Here is a 16,764-nt window from a genome sequence, read left to right as displayed (position 1 = left end):
CCCCTCGGCCTGCCTTTGAGTCTCTGCTAAAGACAAGTGATAGTGGCCGACTCCTTTGCTATGGTGCAGTGAATAAATGGCCCGTGCTTGTTTTCATCCCGTTGGTTGGTCTTTGATTATTTACACAATATTTTACTCTGAGTAAGACCCGACATCCTCCCAACGATCCTGAAGTGCCGAGTGATCTTCCCGGCACCAACCCCGACACTGCTGCTGTGGTCCCATGTCCTGCCTTCTCTTTTTTACCCAACTTACTCAAACCACATTGGCCTCCTGGCCATTCCTTGTGCACACCTGGCACACCCAGGCCTGAAGCCCTTTTCACTTGTTCACTCCTTTGCCGAGAATTCTCTTCTCTAAACTATGTATGTAAGGCATCTCATTACCACCTTGAAGTCTCATCTCAAATGTGACTCTGTCACAGATACTTTCCCATATAACACAGGCCGACCATGGCACATTCCCCTGCCTTAGCCCCTGTCCCCTTCAGCACACTCTAGTTTCTTCACATAACTCATTACCTCCTGGCATACTACATATTCTTGTATATTTGTTTATTTTCTTCCTCTTTCCCAACCCCAAATAAAATGAAAACTCCGTAAGATCAGGAATTTTGTCTCCTTCCATATCCCCTCTGCCTAGTAGGAATGTCTGGCAAGTAAAAGTCACCCAACCAATGTTTGATAAAAGAATAATTAGTTATAAGACCTTATATCCACCCATCATTTTTTTAGTGGTACCATTTTTTAAATTGGTGTATCAGTGAGAATCTCAGAGGAAATAAACCACATGCTCATTTTTTTTTAATGTTTATTTTTGAGAAAGAGAGAGAGAGAGAGAGAGAGGGAGAGAGACAGAGTAAGTGGGGGAGGGGCAGAGAGAAAGAAGGAGACACAGAATCTGAAGCAGTCTCCAGGCTCTGAGCTGTCAGCACAGAGCCTGACGCGGGGCTTGAACTCACAGACCACAAGATCGTGACCTGAGCCGAAGTCAGATGCTCAACTGACTGAGCCACCCAGGCACCCCCACATACTCATTTTTTTTATGTAATAGCTTAAATTAAATTAAGTAATTTTAAAAGAATGTAATAATATGACTATTTACAACATTGAGGTCAAAGATTAGGAAACCATCAGGCATGGTAAAGTGCCCCAAGGAATAAGAGTGGGCACCATTACCACCTCTAGGCCTGAGGGAAAGGGAAGAAGACGTTAGCTGAGCCCAGAGAGTGAGCTAGAGAGTTCAGCGGGCACCATGACCTTTACTTGGGGGAAGGGGTGCGGTCAGCCCTGAACCCTGAGGGAGCCAGGGGAATGAATGCCACAGACCCCATTCTGCTCTTGACCTCCAAGTCCTGCCTGTGCTTCCCTTTGGCTGACCCAACTGGAAGCCAGAGCACAAGGGAAACCTTTGATGTGGTTCATAGTAGTCAGCTCCTGGGGGACAGGGCAGGGTGGAGAGGACGGAACACGGACCTCGAGCGGCCTGTGTCTCCTGTTCCAGTGGTCTTTTATAATCATGAAAAGCAAAGTGGCGCACTGTTTTAAAAATAACCATGAAGCATTTTTTTTATGTGTTTGTGAGACTTTCAGTGAAACAGACTCCCAGTCAAATACCAAAGTATCTATTAGGAGTTATCATGTCAAATTATTGAACTAAATGTCATCCTGAACTAAACATAGCTTCACATTGAACTGTATTTTCAACAATTTAATTATGTCATTCTGTTATTCAGTGTGCCTTTCAACTACCTTAAAAATGAATCATTTAGACTTATTATAAAAATATAATATTGTATACTCTGCATTGTTATTTGTCTAGGAGAGGAAGAAAACCACACGTATGGTCCTTATAGCTGATAAATAGACTTGAGATAAAAAGAGTACTAGAGTTGGGGGGCCTGAGTGGCTCAGTCGATTAAGCGTCCAACTTCCACTCAGCTCATGATCCTGCAGCCCACGGGTTTGAGCCCAGCGTCGGGCTCTGTGCTGACAGCTCAAAGTCTGGAGCCTGCTTCAGATTCTTTGTTCTTTCTCTGCCCCTCCCCAGCTCATGCTCTGCCTCTGTCTCTGTCTCTCTCAAAAATAAACATTTTTTTAAAAACTTTTAAAAAAAGGTACTAGAGTTAGACATTACAAGGTTTGAGTTTTAATTTTGACTTAGCCAGAAAGAGGCCTTTGCAAATAAGTTCAACTCTCTGGTTTCTTCATCTGTAAAGTACGAGGTAGGACAAGGTGACTTCCGAGGTCTCTTCTGCCTCTAAAATTTGTCTACACCATTGGAAGGTGTTGATCTGTCAAGTGAACAAAGCTGTATTTAAAGGAAGTATGTCAGCAGCATTTATTAATTGAGGAAAAAAGCAATTACCAGAGATTTTTATCTATGTATCTATTTTTGCAATGTTGAGTCTTATTTCGAGGCTAGGAATTCACTGGCCCAGAGCCTGCATGCTTTATACCTGCTTTTGCCCCCCTCTTCTCTTTCCTTCCCTTCACACGGTGGCATTCTCAAAGAATACGCAAGTGGGAAAGTTGACGATTAGAGCAATGTTAATTTGCATAGGATTGCTGAAGTTCAGATAAAAGTAATAGTGACTGTGATTGTGTGTTCTCTTTAGAGTCGACTGTATTTATTCCCCAGTCAGAATACTCCGTTGAAGAAGATGTGGGTGAGCTGTTCATTCCCATCCGAAGAAGTGGAGACGTGAGCCAGGAATTGATGGTGGTCTGTTATACGCAACAAGGTAGCTTGACTTGCCAATGAACTGAACTGTCCCTGCAAAGACATAGAAATAAGCCTCTTTGACATGTTGGAGCCAGAACATTATGCCTTGAGGGGTATGTTTTATTATTCCAGTTTTCATAAAGAAAAAAGCTGCACTTCCCCAGAAGTCTTCCTTCACTGTTACACTTCTGGGGACCTCTTCCAAGAGGGCCTGGAAGGACTGCTGTTACCTATCAAAATACATCTGATTCTTGTGATTGCTTATCCCAACACTCAAAGCCATTTGGAATGTGAGAAATTGAAGTCCCCTTTCCCCACCCAAACCTGATCAAGTGGAAGAGGGTTATTTAAAAAAGAGAGAGACAGAGACAAAGAAATGCATACTCAAAAGAAAATCATTGTAAACTAGTTTGAAACTCATTTCAACCGAATTTCAAAATGTTTCTTTTGCTCATTAGTAAGCCTCCTCTGAAAGATGATTTTATGTAATACCAAATAAAAATTAATAAATAATATTCATTAATATACTAAATACTTTCCTAGGAAACAGGTAGATTTTCTAAAAATGTAAAAGAAAAGGTCAAAAGGTCACATGTGCAGTTGATATCTGACCATTCATGAAAATTCCCATTAATGTGTGTGTGTGTGTGTGTGTGTATATATATATATCTATATCTATATATATATATAGATATATATATATATATATATATGAATTGGAAGATAATAAAGAATAGTGGTCATCACATATTGAAAAAAAAAAAAAAGAATAGTGGTCAGAAACACAGACTTCAGGGTCAGCCTTGGGTTCTGGGTCCCAGAGCAAGTGATTTAACCTCTGTAAACCCCAGTAGCGTGGTTGAGAGGATTAATCAGGCAATGCATGTAAAGCACTTGGCACTTTGCCTGCACACAGTAAGCATTTGAATAGTAGAAGCTATTATTTTGTAATATTATGTTGTTCTGAAAGACCAGTGGCAGGAAGTAGAGGAGAAAACACTGGAAATGTAATACTCTTTGTATGTTTGAGACCACTGTGAAGGTGACGCGTAATGCTAGAATACCATGTAGGTGCTATGGTAATTTCCAGGGAGGTTTACGTATACAAATTGACCGTGAAGGTGTTGCATGTGAAAATAATCATTTCTGGAAACACGCTTGTGTAATATGTTCTACATAAACACCTTTTGGATTCTCTGTCCCCAGGTACGGCAGACGGAACTGTGCCGACGTCGGTGCTGTCCTACTCAGATTACATATCCAGACCCGAAGACCACACCAGTGTCATCCACTTTGACAGACATGAGCGTGAAAAAACGTGTCGCATCGTTGTTATTGACGACTCCCTGTATGAAGAGGAGGAAACATTCCATGTCCTTCTGAGCGTGCCCATGGGCGGGAGGATTGGATCAGAATACCCAAGGGCTCGGGTTACAATCGTCCCTGACAAAGATGATGGTAAGTGCTAATTTACAGGCGGAAGAACATCAGGCACAACCTTCTAGACAGAAAAGTAAGAGCATGAGAGAATTATGCACGTTCGTATTATGCTTGGTTTTGTAGTGGGACTAAGTTTCAAAGTTGGCCGCATCAATCCATTTGGCTTTCTGGATTTAATGTTTTTAAAAGGCAAAAGTCACTCTTATGTACGCTTTCTCCCTCTGTACAGTTTTCTTTTATAATGTTGCTTACTGTTAGGTGATGAAATTTTTCCAGTCTCATGAGAAAGAATGGAAGCGATAATCAATTTAATTTATTTCCTTTTTGTTTGTTTTGTCTTGCTTTTATTTATTTATTTTTTTAATGTTTATTTTTGAGAGACAGAGAGAGTGCAAGTGGGGAAAGGGGGCAGAGAGAGAAGGAGACACAGAATCTGAAGCAGGCTCCAGGCTGTGAGCTGTCAGCACAGAGCCCGACCCGGGGCTTGAATTCATGAACCATGAGATCATGACCTGAGCTGAAGTCAAAGGCTTAACCGAGTGAGCCACCCAGGTGCCCCTGTTTTGTCTTGCTTTTAAAAGTTTATAGTTTGCAGTATTAATCTCAGTATTTGAACTTGTTTAACAAAGAAACCCGTCAGACAAGGCCGTTAATAAACAAATAACTTGGGGCACATGGGTGGCTCAGTCAGATAAATGTTTGACTTCGGCTCAGGTCATGATCTCACAGCTTGTGGGTTCTAGCCCCACATTGGGCTCTGTGCTGACAGCTCAGAGCGTGGAGCCTGCTTCGGATTCAGTGTCTCCGCCTCTCTCTCTGCCCCTCCCCTGCTCACACTCTGTCTGTCTCTCTCTCAAAAAATAAATAAACATTAAATAAATGAATAAAATAAAATAAATGAATAGCTAGAAAGATAATAAACATATAGAAAATAAAATCCCACAGGTAGCTCCCTGCACCAAAAAGGGAGGGTGGGGGGTTATCTTAGACGGAAACTCAATTATCATGAAATAATCCCGCTTTTGGAATAGAAAACGGAGAAGGTCTTATTGTCCCAGCTCAAGAAATAGTTTGTGCCTTGAGAAAAGAGAACCAGGGGGATGATTGTGAGTAACCTCTTGAGGAACAGAGAGAGCAGCAAACCGAGAGGACCCCCCCCCCCCAACCGCCACCCAGTACTTGGAATATTTTTCTCTCCCTCATAGTCGATTAAAGAGGAAGAAGCTGGGTGGATGAATCTTTTGGCTTGGAGAGGAGCTGGAAGAGAGTCAAAATGTTTTCATTCCAAATAACATGAAAACTCAGGAAAAAGATTATAACCTACCAGGGAGGGTCTTTGACAGTTAAGAGACAGTTAAGTTAAAAGGATAGTAACGTGGCTTGTGAGCTTATAGTCTGTGCCAAACACAGCCCTGGGTCCTCTGTACATCATCCTCCTGACAATCCCGTGAAATAGATCATTTCTTTTTTTTTTTAATGAAAACGTTTAAAACCACTAGTGACAAAAATTAGGAATGATTTTATCAAGAGGCATTTGAAGAAAGTGTTGATTCTGCTATCACTTAAATGATGTCCAGTTGCTTTAGCTTATTTGTCTATAAACTAATAAGCAATTCTATTCTGTATTTAAATAAAGTACAGAAATTTTATTTTAAATGGTCTTAGAGAGGAAGCCAGGCAGCCAAAACAGAGTTACTAGTCCACACTAAACACCTATCTGCTATCTAGATATTTATCTATTTCTGTTAACGTAGGTAGAAAGATCGTGAGATTTAATTTAGAAATAGTAAATATAATTAACGATTACTTCAGCTCAGTTTGTTTTGTTGGCAAAAAATCTTTCCCATATGGATTTTTGTGGGATGTACATGGGGAAACAATAAAGGTACACAAAGAAACCATTATTTATTAAGCGCCAGGCATTTTCATAGGTACAGAGCTAAATCGTTTCAAGGGTGAAGGGTGATGTCATGATCCCTGTTTTACTATGGCAAGACTGAGTCTTAGAGAGGCCAACTGACTTAGGCTGACTTGAATTTACAAAGTTAGTACACTACAAAGTTACTATCGGAGCCCCAAATACATGACTTTTCTACCCTGTCACTGGTATCTAGGGGTGACGAGTTTGTGGAAACCATTGGTATGATGTCTACTATTACATAATATTTGTAAAATACTTTATTTTTACGAATGCTTCACTGAGCTTTCCATTCCCTGGTAAAGGCAGCAGAAGTGGTATTCTGAGTGGGGTAACTAAAGCTCCGAGAGCTGTTTGCCCCAGAATAGGGCTGGGGGGTTTGGGGCCACAGGCTTTGATTTTAAGGCTTCAGAACGCCACGCAAGCATTGGACCAGCAGACTGTCAGGAATGCTATCAGGAACCATCTTCATTTCTTCATTCCCCCGACCCCTTTTATGTCTCCTTCTGTTTTCTCTCTTCTGTCTCTTCCCTTCTACCTCTAACACCACTACTCTAGTCCAGAGAGACCCTTTCCATCTCACATGTAGATTATCGTGAATTCACAGGTTTCACATCCTGGTATGTCTTCCCATGCAAACCCTTGTTCCCACTGCCACCAATTTAATCTTTCTTAAACTCGAGTCCATGCCTCCCCTCAACACAAAACCATTGACGGCAAAATGTTACCACCATCAGGAGGATGGGAACATTCCCCTTTCCTCACCCAAGAGCCAATAATGCACAAGAGGGAAAAAAATAAAGCATTGCTTCAACTGTGCTGGTGGTATAACAGTGGAGAAACCTCTAAAGACTGAAGTTATTTCTAAATTAAAAGCAAGATTTATAAATGTTATTCAACAAATATTGCAGTTATTTTCTTAAAAATATAACGGTCTGTCTGGTCAGGATAAGGAAGGAAAAAAAAAGAAAGGAAAAGGAAAGAAAAGAGAGGAGAAGAGGGGCACCTGGGTGACACAGTCAGTTGATCTTGCGACTTCAGCTCAGGTCATGATCTCACAGTTTGTGAGTTCGAGCCCCACACTGGCCCTGCACTGACAGCTCAGAGCCTGGAGCCTGCTTCGGATTCTGTGTCTCCCTCTCTCTGCCTCTCCCCAACTCATGCTCTCGCTCTCTCTGTCTCTCAAAAATAAATAAATGTTAAAAATAAGTAAAAAGAAAGAAAGAAAGAAAGAAAGAAAGAAAGAGGGAAGGAAGGAAGGAAGGAAGGAAGGAAGGAAGGAAGGAAGGAAGAACAGCGAGGTAGACACAGAGAGAGCGGGTCTCAAGGGAACAAACAAAGTCAGACTGAGAAGGAAGAATAGGACAGTCCAGGAAATTAGCGGAAGAAATGAAAGAACTTCATATCTAAGGAGGAAAGGAAAGGACAATCCAGATGAAAAAAGACTAGAGACAAGTCTCCAGAATAAACCACTTCTGCACATCCTGTACCCATTTGGGTGGTGAGTCTCTCCCTCCACAGTTCTTCAAAATGCCATTAGCAAAATGAACGCTGCTTACAGCTCTTCAATCGCTTTCTTTTTAAGTCTTCAGAAGCTCAGCTCTGAGACTACTATGACCTATCAGAAGGAATTATTCCCTGGACCACATAGCACGCACAGCAGATGGCACAAACTCTTCCTGAGGCTTAATCTCCACCCTGACGTGGAAGTTGTGGGGATCGAGCTTGTATTCAGTGCAATAAGAAACCGTTTGAGGATGGCTTCCACGCTTCACTTATCCACTGCTGCCTCCCCACAAAGTTCTTTTGGGTGAAGTGTTTCAGAGACCATCCCACTGGCTAAGTGATCATTTATAGTACTCGTTCAGTGAGATTTTCTGATGTGTGTAAAATCAGTGCTGATTACTACATCAGATATCAACCCTTGGCGAGATTAACAATATCGACCTACAGTGCTTAGGACCTGCACTCGGACCTCAACCTTTCCTTCTCATGGACTCATCACAATTTGTTTCCTCCTTAACTATTAGCAGCACCGTTTTCTTTCTTTCTCCGTTTCTTCCTGTGCTAGGTAGGACTTTTACTATAATGTTGCATAGAAGCAGTGGAATAGGCATCCATGGGGATATCTTTTTGTTGTTTTCTGACATTCTGGGTCTTTTTTCTGACTTGAAAGGAAGTATTTAGAATGTCCCACCATTTGGAATCATGTAGGCTATAGGATTCTAGTAACATTTTGTTGGGTTAAGAAAACACCCAATCTGACAAAAGCTTTTAGCAGAAGTAAGTCAAATCTTATCCCATCAAATTTTCTGCATCTATTGAAATTATCATGTAGTCTTTTTTTTCCCTTCAGCCTATTCACACTATGACTTGCACTTTTAGATGCACTAGCCTTAAGCCACATGTACATGCTTGAATAAACTTCCTCTTTCATGACCTATTTTTTATAAACTGCTAGGTTAAATTTGAGAATATTTTATTTAGTACTTTTGCACCTATGTTTATGAATGAGATTTAAGTTTGTTGATTCGTCTGGCTTTAGATTGGAAAGGAGTCAAGTGAGAGAATCAAGTGCCTCACTTTCTACATGTGAATTTTCTGGTTCGAACCTGTCTCGTTTGTTACACTGACTATTCCCCCATTCCTCACGTTGGCCACCATCCGGAAAACTGCACATGCATGAAGAATAAATGCAAAAGTACAAAAGACACACACAACAGAAAACACCCTATTTGTTTCATCTGGCTAATTCCTATCCTTACAATTTGCTTGACTTTCAAAGCCAGAAAGTATCTTCCAGTAAGAGACTTAGTGTCTTTCAGCCAAGTTGTATCTCCCATGTCCGTTTTGTACTCCCCAACATACTGTAGCTGACCTTAATTTTCATCACTTAACAAGAGGTCTTTCTGTCTCTCTGTTGAAAGATCTTTTTTTTTTTAAGTTTATTTGTTAATTTTGAAGGGTGGGGGAGGAGCAGAGAGAAAGGGAAAGAGAGAATCCCAAGCAGGCTCTGCACTGTCAGCATGGAGCCTGATGTGGGGCTCGAACCCGTGAACCATGAGATCTTGACCAGAGCTGAAACCAAGAGTCAGACACTTAACCAATTGAGCCACCCGGGTGCCCCTGAAAGTCATCTTAATACTACCATATACTTCTCCACACAGATATCACAAAGAGAAATATGGAAATGAAAATGTCTTTTCCTTTCTTCCATGAATCAAAATATCTTGAGGATATATATTTGCTACTGTAAACCATTAATCTTCCTGTGTTAGGACAAAACCCTTTGGTTTGGCATCTTTATTTTTTTATTTAACCCCTTAACTTTCATTGATGTCCTGTATTGTGGGAAAAGCACCACAAGGTCTCTGAAGATGACATAGAAAAAAAAAAAAATACTCCTTTGCCCTCAGAAAGCTTTCACTGTAACGAAGAAAAAAGGAAAGCGCATATTGAACACATCCACCAACAGAATTATTCCCCAGAAAATGCGTAATTAACTATACACAAATAAGACGGTGCCATCTATTTTAAAGAAGTTCAAAGTTTGTTAACTTAAAATTTTTTTTAACTTAAGGATGTAACATTTTTTAACCTAATAACGTACAGCACAAGTTTCGCTTTAGTAAAAGAAGAGAATTTCCACTTTAAAGTTTTCTTAGCATAACTCGAGAGATGGAATCTCTGGATCGTGTCGTATTGTTTACTGTGTATTCATTCAAAGACATGTAAACTGAGCACCTCTGTTCTAGTGACTGCTGGATGCAAAAGCAAACAAAAGAACCACAACTTCCAAACCCCTGGGCTTTTCACACTTTGGGGGATACACAGATAAGTGAACATGCAAGCATAAAATAAATGTGATAAATGTTCTGCCAGGAAGGGACATCTTTCCCAGCCCAGGTTCAGAAAGGGATTGTTTTTGTTTTTTGTTTTTAACATTTATTTATTTTTTTGAGAGACAGAAAGAGAGCGTGAGCAGGGAAGGGGCAGAGAGTGAGGGAGTCACAGAATCTGAAGCAGGCTCCAGGCTCTGAGCTGTCAGCACAGAGCCCAACACAGGGCTTGAACTCACCAACTGAGAGATCATGACCCGAGCCAAAGTCAGACACTTAACCGACTGAGCCACCGCAAAGCCCCAGGAAAGGATTCTTAAAAAACATGATGTCCTAGCTGGAATTTGAGGGCAGTACCAGAGTACCCCAGGGAAGAGAGAAGGGAAGTATGTTTCCAGGGAAGTAACTCTCAAGTGCACAGGCTGAGTGCAAGTGATGAGTCCAGGGGGCAGTGTGGACGTAACAAAACTCTACAGCCCAAAGCTGTGAATAACAAAGACGATTGGAGAAATGGAGAAAGGGCCAATCTCAGAGGACCAGGCTGCCATGTAGAGAAGTTGTGTCTTACTGTTGAAATAGAAATAGGGAATGACTAACAGGCTTTAAGTAGAATGACAAAATCAGATTCATATCTTAGAAATATCACTCTGCCTGAAATGCAGAGGATAGATTGAGCTGCTCAGGAAGCTGTTGGAGAAATGCAGGTGATAGGTGCAGTGGCCTGAACAAGTTGGTTGGATGAGGATGAAGGGACCAGGAGGCATCCAAGAGATATGCTGGGAAAGAGTGGGCATGACATGGTGATTGACTGGACAGGGAAAGTCCGAAGAATGATGCTTTAACTTCTAGCTAGGGCAGTTGTGCTAAGACTGGTCCAGTTCACCAAGATAGAGTGAGCATAGGAAGAACATGAACAATGAGTTCATTTAGAACATGTTAGTTTCAAGAGCCTGTGTGATTTCAAAGTACTACCCATGGAGTAGGAGAATGGAGATATGGGTCTGGACATTAGGATGGAACTATGCTCTAGAGACATTGTTACATGTTATCTCTGTTGATAATAACAAAGTCATGGGAGAAGATAAGATTGTTTAATGGCTCCCATATGATTTATAACATGGGCATATTTTACTCAGTTCTCTTATCTTAAAAAACAGAGTGCATTTCATGAATGCTAAGGAGAGAACGGGAAAGAGAAAGGTAGTCCCTAGAAGGGTACGACAATCCCAGTAAAGAAAGTGTTAGAAAGTTTTATTCATGTCTCTAATACTCAGTTTCCATGAGTAAAATGGGGATATTAATTTTACGTATATATTTTTTCATTTTAAAAGTTGATGTCTTATGAGTATGTTTTGCCTGTCATGTACATATTTATAAATGAAAACAATACTGCTAGCCCTAAAGTACTTTCATCTTGGAGAGAGGAAATAATGCTGGCTTAATGGAGAGAAAGGCAAATTATATGCATGCACGATAATACCGATACATACCAACAGTTGTCACTTCTGAACACTCACTATGTGCCAAAAATTTTACATGAATTACCTAGTTAAATCTAAAAACAACTCTGTGGAATAGGTAGGTATCTCTTCTACTTGGCAGATGGAAAAACTAGACTCAAGCTAAAAAAATTGCTTAAGAACACGCAGATGTAAAGTGTTGGATATATGTCCTAAACTTAGGTCTATTTAACTCAGAATCGATGTGCTTCGTCATTAGGCTATAATGAATCCTGAAACTCATGAAGGGGATTAAAATGTAAGTAATACCTAGTGACATAACTGAAGGGAGGCCATTGACATGGAATCTAGAAAAGAATAAACACAGGTCCGTACTGGTAGGGAGGGAAGGTGTGTTGTTTCTGAGGGTGGCCAATCTCTCACTCATTAAAAATTATGTAACTGGAGTAGGGAGAATGTTCCAGCCTGTTACGTAGTCTGGATGAAATATTCATCCCGACTTTCCAACACCCTTTGCTCTGACCGCTGTGTCTGGTACAGAACAGGTACAGCAGATGGCAAATCATCTAACCATTCCCTGACTAATAAGAAATAAATTTTTTGTAACTTTGTAACTCAGAGCAATCAGAATTTTAGAAAGTGAATTGGTTCTCCAAAGCTAGATGGTTCCTCAAGTAAGTAATGAGATGGGGTTTCGGTGCCTGCACAGTAGAGAATCAAGAACTACGCCGAAAGCAACTTTTTTAGGTACCAGTATCTGAGGATTTCACCCAGAACCACGGGTCACTCTCTGTGGTCTGAGAGTAGAGCAGGGGTTCAAAGTGCAGCAATACGTCTGATAAAATCTGTGTTGAATCTTTAAGAAGCTAACGCCTTCCTTGTGTTTGGGAAAGACTTCCACATGAGCTAAACACTGACACAAGAATAATGCCGTCCTTTTGTGCAGCTCTTCTAAACATCCTCCATCAATGTCCTTAATGCGCACAACTTCAGGAATGGTTACAGCATTTGTTCACTGGGAAGAGTATTAAGTCAGGGCTAGCAGTATTTCACTAATCTTTGCTGTCAGTCTTTGGAAGTTAATTAAGGAATATTCAGGCTTCCATTTTCTGCTTTTGTGTGACAGCCCGCAGGGGTTTTCGGTAAAGTGACTGGCTTCCTCGACCACCCTAGACAAATTACCATTCTAGATATGAGCCAGGAACATGTAAGAGGCAGTGTGGTGAGCCCTATGGTAAATGTAACTCAATTCAATGCTGTTCAAAAGCATACTGACATGAGAAAAGCTTTCTCAACAGTAAGCCTACTTTATCGGGGAAAAAAAAAACATTTCTAATACTAGAAAAATACATCGTGGTATGGAATGTGGGTGAAATATGTTTTATTCATTTGTGCTGAGCTGAAAGACCTGGTCTCCATCGTTTTTCTTCTCTAATACCATTATTTGATTAGGGTAAGCTCCAATTAAGTAATGCCAGGCCAGTCATTGTCAGGAATGGCCAAGTTCAATTAAAGTAACAGCTTGACAAAACAAAGTCACATTCTGGTTTAGTAATGCTTGAGTTAGAACAATATTAAAAGTCAAGACATGGGAAATGAGTTTCTAACTGCTTAGAATATTAATGCATTGCAGCCATTAGCAGACTATTTAAAATAGTTGATGATGATTATATCAAAAATTAAAAAAAAATAAAATAGTTGATGATGCTAACTAAGGATTTAGTGATTGCCAATGGGTGTTCAGTGAGTGAAAGGTATTGCCAGAATGATAAATATTATACCAGGTTTTTCACATGGCAAGGATTCTAGATATAATGATGTAAATATTACACACTTTGGAAATAGCAATAGAATAAAATAGCAAAAATGAAATATCCTGCTGTACGAAAAAAAAATTGAATCTCACATATACACACACAGAGTAAATGTTTGTTATGCATTTACAGAGTGTGACAAGTGGGGACTACGGGGACATTTATGACATAGACCAGAATCTCACAATGCTTATGGTCTATTTGGTAGGAAAAAAAACCTACGTGCATAAAATGTTAAAGGAGAATGATTCATTTCAATAATAATTTGGAACAGAAAAAAAGACTCAGAAAGCAGAGTGGGATTAAAGGCAATTGCGTGATCACTCTGTGAGTCAGGAGAGGAAGAGAGAAAGGCTTTAACAGGCAGAAAAGATTCAGGTGAATGGAGAACAGAGCCAAGTATTCCAAGATTACACGAGTGAAAGCTTGAGGGAGGGAAAGGCTTTGAGAGCAGGGGACCGTCCATTTTGGCCAGGTTTGGCCTTTTCCGAGAAAGGTTGAGCGCCCATCTCCTTTGATTGACCCTTAGACCAGGGCTGTAGATACACTTTACTGTTGTCCAGTCAAGGAATCCTAAACACTCCATTTTTCTTCTTGGGTCTGTTTTCCTCATTTGAAACATGAGCGTGTTATCACCTGGATTTCTTACCTTGCAGAATTGTTGTGAAGACCGAACATGATCTGTATGAAAGCACTTTAAAACGTAGCTAAAGAAAAGAAAGGTGGGCATCATGAGTCTGAAAAAGAGGTTCGAAGCATACCGGGGGTGACATTGAATGAGATAAGGAGTTCTGAATTTATTGGGTAGGGAGCACCGGAAGTGTTTGAACAAGAGCGTGCAATAATCAGAGCTGTATTGGGAGGTTATTAACTAGAAAGCAATGTATGTGAACAGAATTGGAACCTGAAGTGTAGAGTGAGATGGTGAGGCTAGAAAGGAAACAACCTATTGTTATAGATACCTGCTATGACTTGGACCTCATGCATGTCAGAGGGAGGAGGGGAATTTTTAAAAAACTTTGTGCTTGACAGGCTCAAAGTAGGGAGGTGTACCATTCATTATAGGAGGTTAGATGAGGGAACCAGCTGGAAGAAAGGAGGTTGGAAGACGATGAGAAATTCTGTTTCAACCCACCAAGTTCAGGTTAGCTATGTGATGCCATTGAAACTGGGCAATAGACCTCCATAAATATGGAACTGACTAAGCCGGAATTAAGGATTTGGGTTGCATGCGGTGTTGTGCACCAGATGGTCGTAACTGAAGTCAGAAGGATGCAGGAGGTCCACGAGAAAGAGAGGGGAGGGTGAAAGGATAGATGACCATGTAGTACAATTTCACATGTATTTCCAATAAGTCAAGTGTGTAAAGTAGAATAATGAAAGGTTATTAGAATGTATGTCTATTAAATAATATACAGATTTGGGGGGGAGCTGTTACATGCAAATTAATAATTAAGTATCCCTTGTTATATAACAAGAAAATTGCAGGAATGTGCAAAATGACGCACGTTATTGGAATTACCAAACAATAAGTACACTTTTAGGCCTTTTAAACTGGTTTTAAATGTTGCCCCTTTTTAAAATAACTAACATTGGGGCGCCTGGGTGGCGCAGTCGGTTAAGGGTCCGACTTCAGCCAGGTCATGATCTCGCGGTCCGTGAGTTCGAGCCCCACGTCGGGCTCTGGGCTGATGGCTCAGAGCCTGGAGCCTGTTTCCGATTCTGTGTCTCCCTCTCTCTCTGCCCCTCCCCCGTTCATGCTCTGTCTCTCTCTGTCCCAAAAATAAATAAACGTTGAAAAAAAAAATTTAAAATAACTAACATTAAAGTAGTGTGGTTTAGTTCCTTCATTTTATACTTTTCAGTTAAATTGAAGCCATCTATGATAAAAAGTTTACTTCATATCATTTTTTTTTTAATTATAATGGTTTCTTGAGGGTGTTGCAAAAATTATAGGCTTCATTCATTTCTAGCAAACTCCAGAGTGGGAGAGGGTAAGGAAAAGAGCGTTTGTGGATGTGAATGAGCGGGTCATTCACTAAATCTGAGTAGGAGGGTCCAGAGAAGTGAGGCTTGGTCTTTGGTTGGACCCTCAGCGTCCCTGTTTGCGGTCCCGTCGACCTGATTCTGAACCTGGCTGGCCCCAGAGCCCAGCAGGCCCCAGAGCCCAGCAGGCCAGCCGTAGACAGGTAACAGCCCCACAGCGGGCTGAGGCTCAGGGGCATGTATTAAAATACGGCAAATGAACCAGGGTCCCAAGGGACTTCATTAGCAACCGAAGTACATTTGACTCACCCTGTTATGGTCAGCGGCTCTGAAGGACTTGGGTAGTGTACTGTTGCCAACTCCCCTGGTCTTTCCTGAACTGTTGATACAATGCACTGCTCGCAGTGGGGAAGGCATGAAGGGCTTCCGTCCACCACACACACGCACACTTGGCAAGCAGCCACTTGCATCTCTCCCGCGAGGCACATGAAAGCATTCACCCCCCATTACCAGAAAAGACAGAGGCTCCAGAGCTCTCTACGAGAACAGCTAACCATTTTGTATAATTTACACTGAAGAATGACCTTATGGCCGCAAGAGAGTGAGCACAGGGAGCGGGGCCGGGGCACAGAGCCAGTCCGCCCAGAAATAAGCTCTCGAGTTCATGGAGTGTAAATTTGCAGGCATGCGTTTGGCCAGGGTGGCTCTAAGAGGGTAAGGCTGTGGTACCGAATAGGACCACGCTGGCCACACAATATTCAACTAACCCCTGTCTTTTTTTCTTAGGGCCTCATAGATATCATATACGTCATAAAATAATAATAACTAACATGAGCCCCTTGTTAGGTGTGCTGAGGCTTTTGTTTGAATTATTTTGTTTCACACACAGACACACAAGCTAGGAGCAAGGTTTAATTGTGCCTCAGTGTCATCATCTGTGAGTGGCTAGGTAGCTTGCTCAAGTGGCTGGTAAAGACTCAGCTAGGCTGACTGCAGGGTCCGTGGCACTAACCATTAGGCTTCCCACCTCATGGAATATACACCGCTGCCTTCTGATTCTACACTGGACTGCTCGAAGAGAGTGTGAGGTATCCTAATAGAGAACCCGACAAGGTAAAGCAAACCAGATGCTTTTATACGCAAACAGCATCCTGGGAATCCTGGAATAATTAAAATGTTGACAGTTCCAGACATTAGGCATAAGCTATGTACATAAGCTATCTTGGTGCCCCCTTTACCAATTTTAATTCCTCAAGGATCGTTAGGAAAGCATAGTAGTGCATTCCGGTACTTCAGCCGGACAAGGAACAGCATTGCTTTTTCCACATCATTTAGCAACCGGCCCAGGGGAAGGGGTTGCACTTGGAAGGATCGGCGCCCGGCTCTCTTGTCAAGTCCTTATGGACAAATGCCGTCGTGTGTTTGTTTGGTCTTTTTCCTGGTTAACACTGAATGCCTGACTCCCATCTCTTCCACCCGGGAGAGTGGATGCTGGCTATGGAATACCGTCTTGTAGACATCAGAGGGTAAATATTGCTGATTTATGATCACCGAAACCCTGGAAGCAGATCTCTATAAACATC

General features: G+C 41.4%; 1 protein-coding gene across 1 annotated transcript in view; it reads left to right on the top strand.

The window, feature by feature from the left end:
* Positions 1 to 16,764, top strand: part of FREM2 (FRAS1 related extracellular matrix 2) — a 170,299-nt gene that overhangs the window by 96,633 nt on the left and 56,902 nt on the right. The window contains exons 5-6 of the mRNA XM_025924262.2: positions 2,618 to 2,743; positions 3,931 to 4,182. Coding sequence (XP_025780047.1) covers positions 2,618 to 2,743; positions 3,931 to 4,182 — 378 coding nt within the window. The remainder of the gene's footprint in view (positions 1 to 2,617; positions 2,744 to 3,930; positions 4,183 to 16,764) is intronic.

Source organism: Puma concolor, chromosome A1 (assembly GCF_028749965.1).
Source record: "Puma concolor isolate L17-30 chromosome A1, mPumCon1.1.hap2, whole genome shotgun sequence".
NCBI classification, from domain to species: domain Eukaryota; kingdom Metazoa; phylum Chordata; class Mammalia; order Carnivora; family Felidae; genus Puma; species Puma concolor.
Note: the sequence above shows the minus strand (reverse complement) of the source record. Positions and strands in the feature narration are given on the sequence as shown.